This window comes from Solea senegalensis, linkage group LG1 (genome assembly GCF_019176455.1).
Source record: "Solea senegalensis isolate Sse05_10M linkage group LG1, IFAPA_SoseM_1, whole genome shotgun sequence".
Classification (NCBI taxonomy): domain Eukaryota; kingdom Metazoa; phylum Chordata; class Actinopteri; order Pleuronectiformes; family Soleidae; genus Solea; species Solea senegalensis.
The window spans coordinates 37,183,923-37,200,737 of record NC_058021.1 but is presented as its reverse complement, the minus strand read 5'-3'; the positions used below and the strand labels follow the sequence as shown (position 1 = coordinate 37,200,737).

The 16,815-nt window shown below is 44.8% G+C and overlaps 2 protein-coding genes across 20 annotated transcripts in view; one reads left to right on the top strand and one right to left on the bottom strand.

Annotated features, from left to right (window-relative positions):
• Positions 1 to 1,952, top strand: part of rasal2 (RAS protein activator like 2) — a 38,614-nt gene extending 36,662 nt beyond the window's left edge. For 10 of the 11 annotated variants that reach the window (XM_044030003.1, XM_044029982.1, XM_044029964.1 and 7 more), the window contains one exon: positions 1,434 to 1,952. In XM_044030003.1, coding sequence (XP_043885938.1) covers positions 1,434 to 1,601 — 168 coding nt within the window. In that variant the 3' untranslated portion in view covers positions 1,602 to 1,952. The remainder of the gene's footprint in view (positions 1 to 1,433) is intronic. The other variant, XM_044029994.1, reaches the window with a different exon arrangement.
• Positions 1,953 to 2,967: 1,015 nt separating this feature from the next.
• The window catches only part of LOC122772234 (discs large homolog 1-like protein), a 34,553-nt gene continuing 20,705 nt past the window's right edge, over positions 2,968 to 16,815 (bottom strand). For 2 of the 9 annotated variants that reach the window (XM_044030063.1, XM_044030094.1), the window contains 21 exons: positions 15,723 to 15,818; positions 14,589 to 14,642; positions 14,432 to 14,482; positions 14,237 to 14,361; positions 13,394 to 13,563; positions 13,180 to 13,316; positions 12,740 to 12,884; positions 12,174 to 12,303; positions 11,922 to 12,078; positions 11,505 to 11,607; positions 11,310 to 11,424; positions 10,948 to 11,124; positions 10,438 to 10,504; positions 9,040 to 9,139; positions 6,744 to 6,785; positions 5,729 to 5,779; positions 4,197 to 4,298; positions 3,937 to 4,109; positions 3,687 to 3,796; positions 3,518 to 3,609; positions 2,968 to 3,401 (listed from right to left, as the gene is read on the bottom strand). In XM_044030063.1, coding sequence (XP_043885998.1) covers positions 3,295 to 3,401; positions 3,518 to 3,609; positions 3,687 to 3,796; positions 3,937 to 4,109; positions 4,197 to 4,298; positions 5,729 to 5,779; positions 6,744 to 6,785; positions 9,040 to 9,139; positions 10,438 to 10,504; positions 10,948 to 11,124; positions 11,310 to 11,424; positions 11,505 to 11,607; positions 11,922 to 12,078; positions 12,174 to 12,303; positions 12,740 to 12,884; positions 13,180 to 13,316; positions 13,394 to 13,563; positions 14,237 to 14,361; positions 14,432 to 14,482; positions 14,589 to 14,642; positions 15,723 to 15,818 — 2,304 coding nt within the window. In that variant the 3' untranslated portion in view covers positions 2,968 to 3,294. Of the gene's footprint in view, positions 3,402 to 3,517; positions 3,610 to 3,686; positions 3,797 to 3,936; positions 4,110 to 4,196; positions 4,299 to 5,728; positions 5,780 to 6,743; positions 6,786 to 8,673; positions 8,708 to 9,039; positions 9,140 to 10,437; positions 10,505 to 10,947; positions 11,125 to 11,309; positions 11,425 to 11,504; positions 11,608 to 11,921; positions 12,079 to 12,173; positions 12,304 to 12,739; positions 12,885 to 13,179; positions 13,317 to 13,393; positions 13,564 to 14,236; positions 14,362 to 14,431; positions 14,483 to 14,588; positions 14,654 to 15,722; positions 15,819 to 16,815 lie in introns of all 9 variants that reach the window. The other 7 variants (XM_044030111.1, XM_044030137.1, XM_044030073.1 and 4 more) reach the window with 6 other exon arrangements.

Below are 16,815 nucleotides of genomic sequence, written 5' to 3'. Positions count from 1 at the left end.
TGTGAATGAGCCAAAGTCAGATGACCACGTGTTATAGTGTCATATTTAATTTATCTTCAAATGAAAAGAGCTTCAACTTTAAAGGGACAGTTCATAAAAACTGAGTTTAGTCCTGAAACCGAAGACTCTACATCACATGATCACGTCTTAATCACTGTCACATGATCACGTCTTTATCTCACTGTGAGACACACTTTTCCAACAGGAAACTGAAGTTTGTAAACCATTCACTCTCCCACACCAAAGTCCAGAGAGAAAATAGGGTTTTTGGTTCTGGTCCTCAGCTGCCTCGTGCGGTCACTTGGTGTCACTGAGGTTAATCTGAACAAAGGATTTTAAAAGCCAAAGTGATAAAATCAGACATTAGAACTTGGTGATGGAGGCAGCAGAGGATCAACAACTCCTGGGTGTGTGATGTTAAAATCACTGATTTTCCCTATGAGGTTTGGTGTGGGAGAGTGTGAGTGGTTTACAAACTTCAGTTTCACAGTGAGAGAAAGACGTGATCATGTGACGCAGATAAAGATGCAATTTTGCGACATAGATAAAGACGATATGGTTTGACCCAGATAAAGACACAATCATGTGACACAGATAAAGACGCGGTCGTGTGATGCAGATAAAGACGTGAACGTGTGACGCCGATAAAGACGCTATCGTGTGTCGTGAAAACGCCATTGTGTGTCGTAAAGACGTCATCATATGACGCAGATAAATACGCCATTGTGTGACGCAGATAAAGACGCCATTGTGTAGCGCAGATAAAGAGCGCCAATCATGTAGCGTAGATAAAGAGCGCCATCTTTTGGCGCGATGCGCCATCGTGTGACATAGATAAAGACGGCATAAAAATGCGCGTAGATAAAACGCCATCTTTTTGGCGCCATCGTGTGGCGCCATGGGTGCGGCGTGTGGCGTAATAAAGAACGTCGTGTGATAAAGAACGACTCATGTGACCCAGATAGAGATACGATCATTTGACGCAGATAAAGACGCAATCGTGTGACGCAGATAAAGACGCGATCATGTGACCCAGATAAAGCCATGATCATGTGACGCAGATAAAGACGCCATCGTGTGTCGTAAAGACATGATCATGTGACCGAGATAAAGATACGATCATGTGACACAGATAAAGACACGATCATGTGACGCAGATAGTGAAAACATCATGAACTGTCCAGGTGCAGTGATTAAAATGAAGGATAAATCAGCAGAAATGTTTGAATAAAATCTGCCTGCAGTGGGAGCTGTGTCTGTGTCTGTGTCATCTGAAGAAAAAGGAATTCACATGGTTGTAATATGTAGCGTCACCAGTAGATGTCCTAACTGCTACGCACTGCTCCTTTTTTGTTTTGTTTGAACACTGATCAGCTGATCGTCACCTGTCAGACTGACTTCCTGGCCCGCCCTCTTTTCCTCTGTCCTATCAGGAGAAGAGGATCGGGTCTCTGGACGCGGCAAACTCTCGGCTGATGGCGGCGCTGACGCAGGTGAAGGAGCGCTACACAACGCCACACCTGCACAACGGCCTGTCGCCTAGCAACCCCAGCAAACTGTCAATCACTGAGAACGGAGAGTTCAGGAACAGCAGCTGCTGATTGTGGGCATGTCTGACCCCGCCCACCTCACCTGTGTCGGCTGTGGACATTCAATGATAGAGAAAGAGAGGATTTATAATCGGTGTATAAATACTAAAGCTTTGTGTGTGTGTGAGTGCGAGTGTGAGTGTGTGTCACTGTGAGGAACAAACGAAACAATCTTTTTTTCTAACGAACATTTTTATTTTTTTGTGTTTCATTTGCAGCTTCGTTGTTTGTTTTTACATGATGACTTTGTTTATTTATTCCTTTGCGACCTCATCCTGTTGCTGATCTACTGAAGTGTCACCTGTGGTATCAGGGTCAAAGGTCACACCTGTCTGCTGAATAAAAATCTGCCTGAAAACCTGACGTCGGCCATCTCCATGAAAACGTGCTCTCACACACACATGAAGCAACACGATGAACAGATAGTTTCATTCATGTGTTCATCACATCCATCATTTACTCGAACAGAGTTTCATTCATGTGTTCATCACATCCATCAGTAACACGATGAACAGGTAGTTTCATTCATGTGTTCATCACATCCATCTTTAACATGATGAACAGATAGCTTCATTCATGTGTTCATCACATCCATCATTAACACGATGAACAGGAAGTTTCATTCATGTGTTCATCACATCCATCAGTAACCCGATGAACAGGAAGTTTCATTCATGTGTTCATCATATCCATCAGTAACACGATGAACAGGTAGTTTCATTCATGTGTTCATCACATCCATCTTTAACATGATGAACAGATAGCTTCATTCATGTGTTCATCACATCCATCACGATGAACAGGAAGTTTCATTCATGTTCATCACATCCATCAGTAACCCGATGAACAGGAAGTTTCATTGTGTTCATCATATCCATCAGTAACACGATGAACAGGTAGTTTCATTCATGTGTTCATCACATCCATCAGTAACACGATGAACAGGAAGTTTCATTCATGTGTTCATCATATCCACCATTAACTTGAATAGTTTCATTCATGTGTTCATCACATCCATCATTAACATGAACAGATAGTTTCAATTATGTGTTCATCACATTCATCAGTAACATGAATAGTCAAGGAAAACAAAGACCTGTGTCCGATTGAGTGTGTTAGATATCTTAAAATTGACCACAAGAGTTTGTTGCAGTACCACGAGTAGCCACAGGAAAACAGGTAGAGGGGACGGAGCTACATACACGGCAGGAAGTGACAGAAGAAGAAGGAGGCAGTTTGGCACAGGTTTGTTTTCCTGTGAAGTTTTTTTTATTTATGTTTAAAAAAGAAAAGAAAAGATAGAGGAGGAGACTGAAGACAAAGAAAATATATTTATATTCAAATCTCTTCATATCTGCTTAATCAATGCAGAGAAAACTTCAATATAGACTTTATTATAACAAAATAGCCCACATCTCACTGTACAACAGGCTCCGCCCACACACCACCCACATCGTTGCCATAGAAACAAGACACGGACAACGCTGAATCGGCCGTCTGCGCACGTTCACACTCCCACCACAAGAGGGCGCCGCTATCAGACATGTCCCGACCTCAAACTCACGAAAATTAATGATTTTTTTTAAAAAGTTTTCTTCACGCGAAATATTTAAACTTCACTTCAAATAAAATGTTAAAAATAAGAGAAACGTAAACGTTAGAAAAAGAAATATTTTATCGAGGACGAGGAAGAGGAGGAGGATCTTCACAACTTCTCCTTGGACTGAACCCAGATGAACGGACCTGACTGTTCCTCAATGATCTGCTTCACCTGATCATAGATGTCTTCCAGAGTGTCCCCCTGAACAACAGCTACACACACACACACACACAAAATTATTTATAAATAATAAAAAGCAGTTGTGTGACGGTCACAGTGTCCAGGCCACTGGAGGGCGCTGCTGCTGTTGCTAATGCTGTTGTCTCACCTGTGAAGTGCTCAGTGAACTCCTGCTCCAGCTTGGTTGCTCTGTCAAAGGTTTTCCTGCTCTGCTCGTCTGTCAGACGCTTGTTCATGTCCCTGCAGGAAGAGACAGCGTCCACAGGTCGGTCAGAGAGACACAACAGGAACTGAGGACGATGATTAAGGACACTCACATGATGTTCTCCACAGACTTGGGTTTGATGAAGACGGCGATGGGGTGAAGCTGAGCCAACTGCAGCCTCTTGATGGCGTTTCCTGACACGTCCAGGATGCAGTGTTTCCCCTGACGACAGAAAAACAACTATATTTTAACCCCTTCACAAAACACCACTCAGTGACGTAGAGACTGTAAGTAACACCTGAACTGTCCCTTTAAATGTTCTGAAATGATCATCATGATCAGGGTCCAGCAGGGGCCGTTACCTTCTCAGCGACCTCTCGCACTGACTGCACGCTGGTTCCGTACAGGTGGTTGTTGTATTGACCCGCCTCGATGAACTTGTGGTCCTGGATGTCCTTCTCCATCTGCTCCCTGGACACCACGAAGTGATAATCTCTTCCGTCCACCTCGTAGTCCCGCTTCGGCCGCGTCGTATCTGAGGGGGAGGGGCCAGAAAAAAACAAACACGTTAATGCTTTGAGAATGAATCCGATCAATAATCGATAAAGATGAAGAATCTCACGCGGGACGCAGGATCCAAACTTGTCGGGAAACTCGGAGATCAGGTCGTCGTTAATCCGATCTTTCATGGGTCCCAGGACGATGACGGGACGCGTGTAGTTCACTGTCGCACACAAAAACCTCAACATTCATTCATTCACAAACGTTTGTCTTTTTACTGATCACAAACTTCAAACTATACTATATCTATTTTTATATATACATATATATATATATATATATATATATATACATATACATGTATATATATACATATATACATATATACATATATATGTACGTATGTGTGTATATATACATATATACACATAAATATACACATATAAGAGTATATATACATATATACTGTATGTATACATATATGTATATATACGTATGTGTGTATCTATATATACATATGTATGTGTGTATATATCACATATATGTATACATATATGTTTATATGTATACACACATATGTATATATGCATATGTATATGAGTATATCCAATCCATCCAATCCAACTTTATTTGTTAAGCACTTTAAACAAACCACAATGGACCAAAGTGCTGTACAGAATAAATAAAAGACATAATAAATAAAAGGTTCAAAATTAGATAAAACAGCTTAAAATAATAAATAAATAAAAATCAACGTCTCATGAAGTGTCAAAGGCCAAAGAGAAAAGGTGGCTTTTAAGAAGGGATTTAAAAACAGACAAGGACGAGGCCTGTCTTATGGAGGCAGAGCATTCCAAAGTTTTGGAGCTGCGTCAGTGAAGGCACGATCCCCTCTGAGCTTCCACTTAGTTTTAGGCACACTCAGGAGCAGCTGATTAGCTGACCTGAGAGAGGGATGTAGAAGCTCGGAGAGGTAGGGTGGGGCAAGACCATTCAGGGATTTAACAAATACAATAATTTTAAAAGCGATCCTGGTGTATGGGCAGCCAGTGGAGTGAGGCTAAAATGGGGGAAATGTGCTCAAATTTACGTGCGCCAGTTAAAAGACGTGCGGCAGTGTTTTGTACCATCTGAAGACGGGCAATGGAGGACGCACTAACTCCCACATAAAGTGAATTACAGTAATCCAGCCGAGTGGTGACAAAGGCGCGAATTACCGTTTCAATTGAAAAAAGCTCGACTTAACCACAGATCTGGTTGTCAAGCTTCAGATCAGAGTCAATTTTACCCCCAGGTTTGTGGTATTGTGTTTTAAAAGCGGTGCCAAGCAGCCCAGATCTACTTGGGGGGTCCCAGTGGTGCCACCAAACACCATCACTGTATATATACATACTGTATGTATACATATATAGATATATGTATATATACGTATGTGTGTGTATCTATATATACATACATGTATATTCATACATATATGTATACGCATATATACGTATGTGTATATATACTCATTTACATACGCATATATATATATATATACATATGTATGTATATATACACACACATATGTATATATATATATATACATACATATATATATAAAAGAGTGATATAATATACAAAAGTGTCAGGAAACAGCTGAGTGTGTTTTACCTTCCTGCTGAACGACAGGTTCATACGACAAGACGTACTCCTCCTGTCCACCTAAACGGATCAGAAAATGATATAATATAAAAAACAAATAAATAAAAAACCTGAACTGTCCCTTTAAATTTAAAATGCTATTTCTCACCAACGATAATCAGAAAAACTAAAAAAATACAAGTGCATGCTGGAAAATTCAGCGGAACTCTGGATACAACTGTGACACGCTAACGTTAAAGTTGCAATACGGTGATTCTGTGATACGCTATCAGTTACACGTCATGACATCATCTTCTCCTGTGAGGAGCTATTTAAATATTTGATCAATAATCGTAAATATGAACTCATCAGTTTATTTTTAAAGATCGTTAAATAACATTAATGTGCTAAATACTGTGACATTAAGTCCCGCCCCTTCAGTCGCCGTGATGTCACACATATATACTGTGACATTAAGCCCCGCCTCTTCAGTCGCCGTGATGTCACACACATACTGTCACATTAAGCCCCGCCCCTTCAGTCACTGTGATGTCACACATACTGTGACATTAAGTCCTGCCCCTTCAGTCGTGTGATGTCACACACACACATATACTGGGACATTAAGTCCCGCCCCTTCAGTCACGTGATGTCACACGCATACTGTGACATTAAGTCCCGCCCCTTCAGTCACTGTGATGTCACACACACATACATACTGTCACATTTAGTCCCACCCCTTCAGTCCTGTGATGTCACACACACACATAAATTTAGACCCGCCCTCACCTGAGAGGGTCAAAGGTCGTCAGACAGTCCCGCCCTAACGTGTTGATATTTGAACAAAACAAGATAGCGGTTTGATTGAAGCTGTGTTTCATGCAGCAGCCAGAGGGCGCTCAGGAGCATCAGCAGGTTACTGGCCAATCAGTGGTTTGTTCTCATTCATGTGATGAGTGGGGTGGGGCGTGTGTGGGGGGGTGGGGTTAGTCGGATCTCACGGCGATCGTTAGTGTTTCAGGCGGAGGAGGAGCTTGGGACTTACGGTAGCTACTCTCGCTATCGCTGGCGTTAGAGGTCACATGTTCTGAAATCACAGTAAAACACAGGAGAACGCAGAGTCAGCCAGAGCATCCATTTCCCATGATGCTTTGCCCCCGAGCTGAAAACAACCACAAGGATTGGGATAGATGGCGTGAGCGCAGACGTACTTCCTGTTTGACCACCGATTTGTTGTGTATTTACTGGAGCGAGCCACCAGGGGGCAGAGCACACAAAGAACCAGTTTCTGTCATTTTTCAGCTTCTTAAATGTGAATCATTTCTAGTTTCTCCGATTTTTCAGCTTGAATCATTTTGTTTGTGGACAAAAACATTAAGAACATCAATGGATTCTGCTGAAATTCCTATATTTGTTCCAATCAGTTCCACTCCTTTTTTCTCTCGGTTAAAAAAAAGCTTTCCCTAATTTATATGGAATAATAAACGTCCTACACTGCGTCTTTCTCTTCTTTATCTAACATATGACCGGGGAGGGCTTAAATGACCCAACATGAAACTTTATTACTGGGCAGTTCATGTTAGAGAGGTTCCAGCCTAAATGGAGATAGAAAGTAACACAATAAAAGTCCCACTGTACTTATGTGTTTATTGATATGTCTTATTATTATTTTTATATTTTGTACAATTCTTATTTACTGATTTGATAAACCCTAATGGGAGTGTGGGAGCAGTGTATATGATGTGTGTGTATATATTAATGGAGAAAGTAGAGGACATATTATGTAAATCTGCATTTGTTGCAGCTCTAATATTGTAATATAAACAGGAAGCGCAGATCTAATATTCTAATATAAACAGGAAGCAGATCTAATATTCTAATATAAACAGGAAGTAGATCTAATATTGTAATATAAACAGGAAGCAGATCTAATATTCTAATATAAACAGGAAGTAGATCTTTGTCCTGACAAATGTTTTCAAGTCATAAACAAAGCAGCATGTGATGACGTCATCACTGGTTTATTTTCATGTGATCAGCTGCAGGTGTTACGACAGACACGACATAGTCACGTGACTGTCGAGAGTTTTCCAGAGAAAACCTGACATTACTAAAGTTGAAATGATATAAAGGATAATTTAGTGGTTTAATGATGTACTGGCTGTGTTGTGAGCGCCCCCTGCTGCAGAGAACCAGCCTGACACACAGCCATTTCTGTCACATGATCACGTCTTTATCTCACTGTAGCTGTGTCACATTCAAGGGACTGGACCCTACGGAGTGTGGATTTTTCGGCCAGATGTCGTCAAATTGTGTCACAGCGCAGTGACGTCGGCTGTCCCAATTCAAACAGTCTACGTCGACTCCTTCATGTCCGGCCTACATATGTGGCCGACATTAGCTTGTTTGGGAAGGATAGGTCTGGTGTATCCTTCTCAGCCGACCATATCCCATAATTCTTTGCGCACCAGCGGCAAATCTCTTCTACTACAAGCAAGATGGCGGAGGGAAGCGTCTCGAGTGACAGCAGGGAGTTTGTTATGAAATGTTGTGCCGCTATTGATGTAATGAATAAGCACAAGTCACAAGACTGACCGCCGCATCTGCTGTTCTCTGTCTGCTGTTTCAATCATGGCGTAACTTTGAAACTTTTGTTTTAAGTTAAACTTGATTTATTTTTGCCACATACACTAATTATAGTTGGTGGTATGAAAGAAACAAACCATAATCATTTTATTATGTTGAAGGGACCAAGGAGCAGAGGGCTGAATTTATTCGCCTGTGGTCTGGTGGTAAAACATAAATATGTGATGTGATTTTCTCTATAAGGTTTGGTGTGGGAGAGTGAGTGTGTTTACAAACAGTTTCCTGTCTCACAGTGAGATAAAGACGTGATCATGTGACGTAGAGGTCTTTTGTGACGTGGTTCTCAGCAGCAGGGGGTGCAGTGTCTGGTGGAGGTTTGGAGGACTTACTGTGAGCTCTGGACAGAACGTCGTCGCTGTTGTCCTGAGGTCAGCGCCGCACAAACAACCAGGAGAAAACAACAACCACACAAACACAACGTTACTGAGTAACAGCGACAGACTGAGAGCAGAGGGAACAACGCTGGTCACCACGGCAACAGGGCGCAGGAGCAGGGACCAAAATTCATGTGACATTTCTAAGGACCACCACCAGGGGGCGTTTTGGCAGCGACAGTTTCAGCCGAGCCCTGTTACCATGACAACCACCGGCACGTTTGCAGCACGCCGCCACCAGCTGACCTCTCTTCCTGTCGCTGACCAGTCAAGCCTCGCCCATGCCCCTCCCCCACCCCACCCCACAGAGCTGGTACTCACGGTCGACATCGCTGGTCTCCTGCTTGTTCGTCTCTTTGCTCTTGTAGAACGGAAACTTTCGGGAAAAGAGGTTCTTTTTACGCTTGTCATTGAGAGACTGCTGAGGAGGAGGAGGAGGAGGAGGAGCAGGAGCAGGAGGAGGATGAGGAGTAGGAGGAGCAGGAGGAGTAGGAGGAGCAGGAGCAGGAGCAGGAGGAGGTGGAGGTGGTGATGGAATAAAAACAGAAGAAGAGATGAGGACAGAATGAGACGTCCCTGGGTCTGAACAACACTTCTGTCTTATCCACTGTTATTAACCAGTTACTGATCAGTTATTAACCAGTTATTGACCAGTTACTGATCAGTTATTAACCAGTTAGTGATCAGTTATTTGTCAGTTATTAACTAGTTACTGATCAGTTATTACTGAAAAGTTTGAATAAGAAACGGAACAATAAAAGTTTTTGTTGACGTTGGTGAATTCAGTCACTAGATGCACAAAGTGCTCGCTCGCTCTCGTAATATCATATCGTGACTCAAATATCATGCTAATAACGAGAAGAGATCATGATTATTTATCAGTTATTTCACGTGACTGACATGAGTGGGCACCACAAGGTGGAGCTGTAGCTTTATGTTTCGTAAAGTAACTTTAGGTAACAACAAATGAAGGAGGAGCATAGAGAGAGAAGGCGGAGTACAGAGAGAGAAGACCCTGATCGTTTATAATGTGAATCATTATTTAACTTTTTTCGTCCCGTTCGTGACGAGTTAAACTTTGATTGGACAGTTTTTGTGTGGGTAAATAAAAAGTGGGTGGAGCCACAGAGTCAGACCGAATTGGCGTGTTCTTTGTAAAGAGAAAACACACTGAACGTGAAACGCCCACATTTACACACTGACAGTGAACGCAGCACAGAGAGAGAGATGACATGCGTGCGACATGCAGACATCAGCTGACTGACACAGCTTGAAGGATGTCATGTGACGAAGAGGGCGGGGCATAAAAAAGTAAATTTTAGGCAGAAGAAATGGACGCTTTCAAAATTCAGTTTTGTGTTTTTGACTCTTTCTGATGTCATCACGTGACAACAGTCAACATCAGATGTTACATGCTCAGCATTAGAGAGAGGGGGCGTTGACTGGTGAGGAGGAGGAAGGTATGAGCAGCAGACAGACATCAATGTCAAGCGTTTCTCCCCGCCCCCCCGGGTAAAACCGTGTGTTACAGAGCAGCGTTGGTGATGTGTTCTGATGTTAAAGCAGCGCACTGAGTAGACTGTGGCTCAGCGGCCGCAGACTTCCACATGCTGTTAACTGGTCAGCGGCGTCACGCATTAGTGGGCGGAGCTCAGGTGGCAGCGGCGGTGCGTCACTCTGGAAAAACGTCATGCATAATCAGCTGCTTTTCACACTCACCCCGCGCTCTCCAGACTTGGCGTTGAACTTCACCGTCTTTAACCTTGCCCTCTCTTTCTTCTCCACCCTGTGGTTCGACGAGACAAAAGGTCAGAGGTCGCACATCGTGCAGGCACAAGTCCATGGCATCGTTGTCCCTGTTAGACTTCACTCACTCTCACACCAAACCTCATAAAGCTGCGGAAACACAGGAGCTGCTGGTCCTCTGGTGCCTCGTGTGGTCACTTTGTGTCACTGAGTCTAAATGAAATATTTCAAATGCCGAATTCATTAAAATCAGACTTTAGAACTTAGTGATGGAGGCAGCAGAGGATCAACAGCTCCTGTGTGTGTGATGTTAAAATCACTGATTTTAACATGAGGTTTGGTGTGAGAGTGTGTGTGTGTGTGTGTGTGTGAGAGAGTGAGTGCGTGCTTTACAAACCTTTTTTCATTTTTTTTCAAGCAGAATGAAAAACCTGAACTACACCTTCAACTTTTCCATGTGACAACAAAAATGAGTCAACTGACCGTCTCTTGCTGGGGATCACGCCCACTTCCTCCACCTCGCCCTGAGCGGTCAGCTGACGTGCCTGCCACCACTCGTCATCGGACGCGTTCACCACGTGAAGGATGTCGCCAAACTTAAAGTTGAGACCCTGACTGGGCAGACCCGAGTCTCTGGTCTTATCATAGTCAAAGAGAGCTCTGCACGCACACGCACACGCGCACACACACACACACACACACACACCATTAAACTTAAACACACATTTATTCTGAAAACTGTGGGGTTGTTTTTATGCATGGATGAACAGAAACTGAGACTTTTATTTTGAAAATAGAGAGATACTATCCATGTATTGAGCAGGTCAGTCCTCTGAAGTCCTCACCTGACGTACAGTGACCTCTTCTGGCTGGTGCGCAGAGAACCGGACCCCGAGCTGATGCTGCTGTTCATCATCTGCTCCCTCAGGTCGTGGATCTTTGCCTCGAAGCGGCTGTAATCTGAAACACAGACACCAGAGGTCACCAGAGGTCATCACATCACAATATTTAACCTGTGCTCGTCTGTGTGTGTGTGTCACCCTCTGGCCTGTAGTGGGCGATGATGGTCACCGTCTGTCCGGCGTTCTTCAGGGCAGCGGCAGCCTGTTCGTGGGTGGCACTACGCAGATCCACGCCGTTCACCTGAAAACACCCACAGCTACTAAAACACTGGTGTACTTGTGAGGTCATTAAACTATTGACAGGCAACCTTGTTTGTGGGGACATGTGTGGTTGTGAGGACGTCTGAGTGGTCCTCACAACAACAGTAATTATGGAAGCGCCTGTGTTCTGGAGCTCCATCTAGTGGACATCCTAATGGACGACATCGAGCTACAGGCAGCTTTTCTGACTGCTACGCTGTGAAGGAGGAATTTAGAACAAATACCTTGTGTACACTCCTTTCAATGGGAGGGGAATGTGTGTGTGTGTGTGTGTGTGTGTGTGTGTGTACACACTGATACGAGTCTGTCTCCTTTCCTCAGCTCGCCGCACAGGTCAGCTGGTCCTCCGGCGAGGATGAAGGAGATGAAGATTCCCTCTCCATCCTCGCCGCCCACGATGTTAAAGCCCAGACCAGTCGCTCCTCGGTGCAGCACCACCTTCCTCGGCTCTCTGTGGGAGGAGACACCAGCTGTCAATCACTCCTGTTTAATTTCAATAGACAAAAAAAAACAGGAAGTGACATCAGAGTCAGAATGTGATCTCACCGCGTGACATCATCATCTCCCAGCATGCTCTTCGGGGTCGGGGAGTAGCGCCCCGATGGTGCTGGTGGTGGGAGGGGCTGACCCAGGAAGGGGGGCGGGCTGATATGGTTCTCCATGTGCTGTGAGTACGCTACAAACAGACAGACAAAAAAATTGATTGAGATTAGATCGATGGTTAACACTGAGACAAAGCAGGACAAAGGACAGATGGACAGGTGGAGGACAGATGAAGGACAGGAAGACAGATGAAGGACATGAGGACAGATGGACAGGAAGACAGATGAAGGACATGAGGACGGATGGACAGGAAGACAGATGAAGGACATGAGGACAGATGGACAGGAAGACAAATGAAGGACATGAACACAGATGGACTGGAAGACAGATGGAGGATAGGTGGACAGATGGAGGACATGAGAACAAATGGACAGGTGGAGGACAGATGGAAGACAGGTGGACAGATAGAAACATGAGGACAGGTGGGGGGCGGGAGGACAGATGGAGGACGGGTGGACAGATGGAAGACAGGTGGAGGACAGATGGAGGACAGATGAGGACATGCTCACAGTTGGTGAGGTCTGGTGGAGCAAAGCTCTCGTGCATGAAGACACTGTTGGGTTTGGCCACTTTTAAGTAAACCACGTCCGGAGTGTTTTTCAGGGCAGTGACGGCGTGTTCATGGCTCACTTCCTCCAGACACGAGCTGTTCACCTGCAACCACAAAATAAAAGTTAGAGACTTTTATTTTGAAATGTTTTTTTCACAGTTTCATCATCTGACCATGAATCTGTTCTTCTATAATCTTGATTTTATTTTGATGAAGTGGTTTTTCTTTAAACATTAGCTTCAGTAATGACAGTAACCTAGTTTGCTAACTTTAATGATCTTTAAAACATGCACATTTTGTTTGTAACATAGTTATCGAGTTGTTATTTTACTGTAACCGCGTCATCTCTGCTGACATACAGAGTCAACAGGAAGTAGGGGGGCGTGGCCACATGCTTACAGCAAGCAGCTTGTCTCCAATCTGCAGCCGCCCATCTTTGTGTGCGGCTCCTCCCTCAATGATCTTGGTGACGTAGATGCTGTTGTCGCCTGGGATGTGCTGGTTCCCGACTCCGCCCGCGATGCTGAAGCCCAGACCTGCACCACACCAGGACCAGGATTCAGTGAGATTAAAACCACCACCACACCCGTCCCACCACCGTCACCAAGGTTACCTTTGGGTCCCTTCACCAGTTTGATCTCCATCACTTTCTCGGACACAGGTTTCCTGCGGCGGACGTAGAGTCGGACGAGCGAGCCCGCCTCCTTCAGGGCCTCCACGGCGCGGCTGTGGGTCACATCTCGTACGTCCACCTCGTTGACCCTCAGGATGACGTCGTTCACCCTGAAACAACAGCAGCAACACAGTCGTCCTAAGACCGAACACGTACTCGCGCACGCATGTTCAGTCAAATAAGGCGGGTCAGGTCGGGCCTCGGGCTTCCTTTTTTCCCCTCATAAAACACTTTTCTTGCAGTTTGTAAATGATATGTTGATCGATGTGAATCAATCAACTGGATGAAAGAGACTGGTGCTGCTTCAGCAGCAGCAGCAACAGCAGCAGCAGCACCCACTCCAGCTGCAAATAAAACACCGTGCTTCGTTCAATGGGAAAATTGCAAGACAATTCATGTGGGTATGTCAGGCCGGGTCGGGTTCGGGTGTAAAGACCCACGGGCTGGATTGGGTCGGGTTGTAATTTTCAGGCCCGTTGAGAACTCTACTCCTGTGTGTGTGTGTGTGTGTGTGTAATGTTAAAATCAGAGATTTTCTCTCTGAGGTTTGGTGTGAGAGAGTGAGTGCTTGCAAACTTCAATTTCCTGTTGGAAAAGTCTGTGAGGGCCCAAAGCCCATCATCATCATCATCATCATCAGGATCAGGTGTGTCACACTGATACATGATGAATAAAGCAGTGAAAGGCAGTGCCACACAGCAGGGGAATCTGGGTAATAGACACCATTCTGAAAGTAAACGTGTGCGTGGGTGCGTGCGTGTGTGCGTGTGTGCGTGCAGGGACCTGAGACGTGCATCCTGGGCGGCCGCTCCTCCTGCGATGACTTTGGTGATGAAGATACTGGGGTCTTCACCGATGTGTGGGTTGTCCGTGCCGCCCGCAATGCTGAAGCCCAAACCCGAGTTGCCCTGGAAACCAAACACACACCAATCAATGACATGGATCAGTGTTTAAACGATCATTCAAACGTGTTCTTACCCTCTCCAGTGTGATTTCCTCATACTCATAATCAGCCTCTGTCCCGTTCACCTGCAAACACACACATATATTACTATTGCACTGCTATTGGCTGATGGCAGCTGTCAATCACTCTGGTGTCAACTAATATGTATCTGGTGTGGAGGTGTGGACTCACGTATGGGGGCGTGTCCAGACTGTCCGTGTTGACCACCAAAGGAGCAGGATTGGCCTGAAGAGAGAGGACACGTCATCGACGCCACGCCCCCAAAATCAAACCACACCCACACGTCATCAGCAACCACTCCCCCAGAGCTCCGCCCCCACAATCACATGCACACTGAATACACACAACTGCAGTCAGACAGGAAGTGAGCAGCGAGGACAGTCGTACGTACGCTGCACTGACGCATGAAGACAACAAGCATGAAATTACTTTAACAACTTCAGCAGCGGCTGAGAGATGAAGAGAACGTGGAGATGAAAGAGACAGAGAACGTCTAGATGAAAGAGAAAGTGGAGATGAAAGACAGAGAACGTGGAGATGAAGGTGAGAGAGAACGGGGAGATGAATAGATCGTGGAGATGAAGGAGCGAGAGAACGGGGAGATGAAAGAGAACGTGAAGATGAAGGAGAGAGAGAACGTGGAGATGAAGGAGAGAGAGGACATGAGATGAAAGAGAGAGAACGTGGAGATGAAGGAGAGAGTGGAGATGAAGGAGAGAGAGGACATGGAGATGAGAAGAGAAGAAGAAAGATAGAGATGAAGGAGAGAAACGTGGAGATGAAAGAGAGAGAACACGTGGAGATGAAGGAGAGAGAACGTGGAGATGAAAAGAGAGAGAACATGGAGATGAAATAGAACGTGGAGATGGAGAGAGAATGTTGAGATGAAAGAAAACATGGAGATGAAAGACAGAACATGGAGATGAAGGAGAGACAGAACATGGAGATGAAGGAGAGAACGTGGAGATGAAGGAGAGCGAATGTGGATATAAAAGAGAGAGAACGTGGAGATGAAGAGAGAGAAAACATGGAGATGAAAAGAAGAGAACGAGGAGAAGGAGAGAAGCGAGATGAGAGAACGTGGAGATGAGAGATGAAGAAGACAGAGAACATGGAGATGAAGGAGGGAGAACGTGGAGATGAAGGAGAGAGAGAACGAGGAGATGAAGGAGAGAGAATGTGGAGATGAAGGAGAGAGAACATGGAGATGAAGGAGAGAGAGAACGTGGAGATGAAGGAGAGAGAATGTGGAGATGAAGGACCAGAGAAAAAGAAAAGAAGAGCAAAATTAAAGGGAAAAAACACCTGTGATGTCGTAGGGATGATGGAGGTCTCAGCTGGGATTGGTGAGATTGGGATCACAGGGATTATGGAGGAGGGAGGCGGGGCAGAGTCAGCCTGCTGAACAATAGCATGGTGAGGGGCCAAAGGTTAGGTCGGTGTGGACCTGTCATGTGTCCGTTTGTTTTGATCATGCTTAGGTGTCAGTGGGGCGGAGTATGAGGTTGTGTGTGTGTGTGTGTGTGTGTAAAATCCTCTGTCTTCACAACTTTATCTCACTGTTACACTGGAAACTGAAGTTTGTAAACTGCTCATTCTCCCAACCGAAAGTCCATAGAGAAAATCAGTGATTTTAGCTGCTGGTCCTCTACTGCCTCGTGTGGTCACTTTGTGTCACTGAGTTAAATTGTAATGAAGAATTTAAAAACCCAAAGCGACAACATAAGGGGACATTAGACCTTAGTGATGGAGGCAGCAGTGGATCAAAAACTCCTGTGTGTGTGTGATGTTAAAATCACTGATTTTCTCTCTGGACTTTGGTGTGGGAGAGTGAGCGGTTTGTCGTAGATTAGACTCTCTGGAGCAGTTTAAAATAAATATGGAGAGGTGAAGTGAAACACACCAGAGATCCATGTTGTCAGCTCACTGTTTAGACCCAAGCTGACACATGAAACCACAACAGAGCAGGAAGTGCTTCATCATTAGAGCAGCAGCAGAACCCGGACCACATGGAAAACAAACAGCTGCTAAAATTAGCCTCCACACATTGACCACATTGATCAGGCAGCTGCACACGTGGAGCAACGCTCGCTGATCCACCACGGTCACAAGCTTCATTTCACCCAAAACAACAAAACATGTTTGAAACACAGACTGAGGGGCGGGAGTGAGTGCTTGTGTTTGGAGGGATCTTTGAGTGGAAAAGAGCAGAACATCTACACAAGTTAAAGGGATAGTTAAAGTTTTTTATGAAGTGTGATTTAACAGACACACACTGTGCTGTGAGCGCCCCCTGCTGCTGAGACAGAGGTGACAATATGGCTGCAAGCAAAGACTTTATAAATTCTACTGTGAATTAGTCGTTAAGAGCTAACTCTCTTAACAGCTACTAACATGT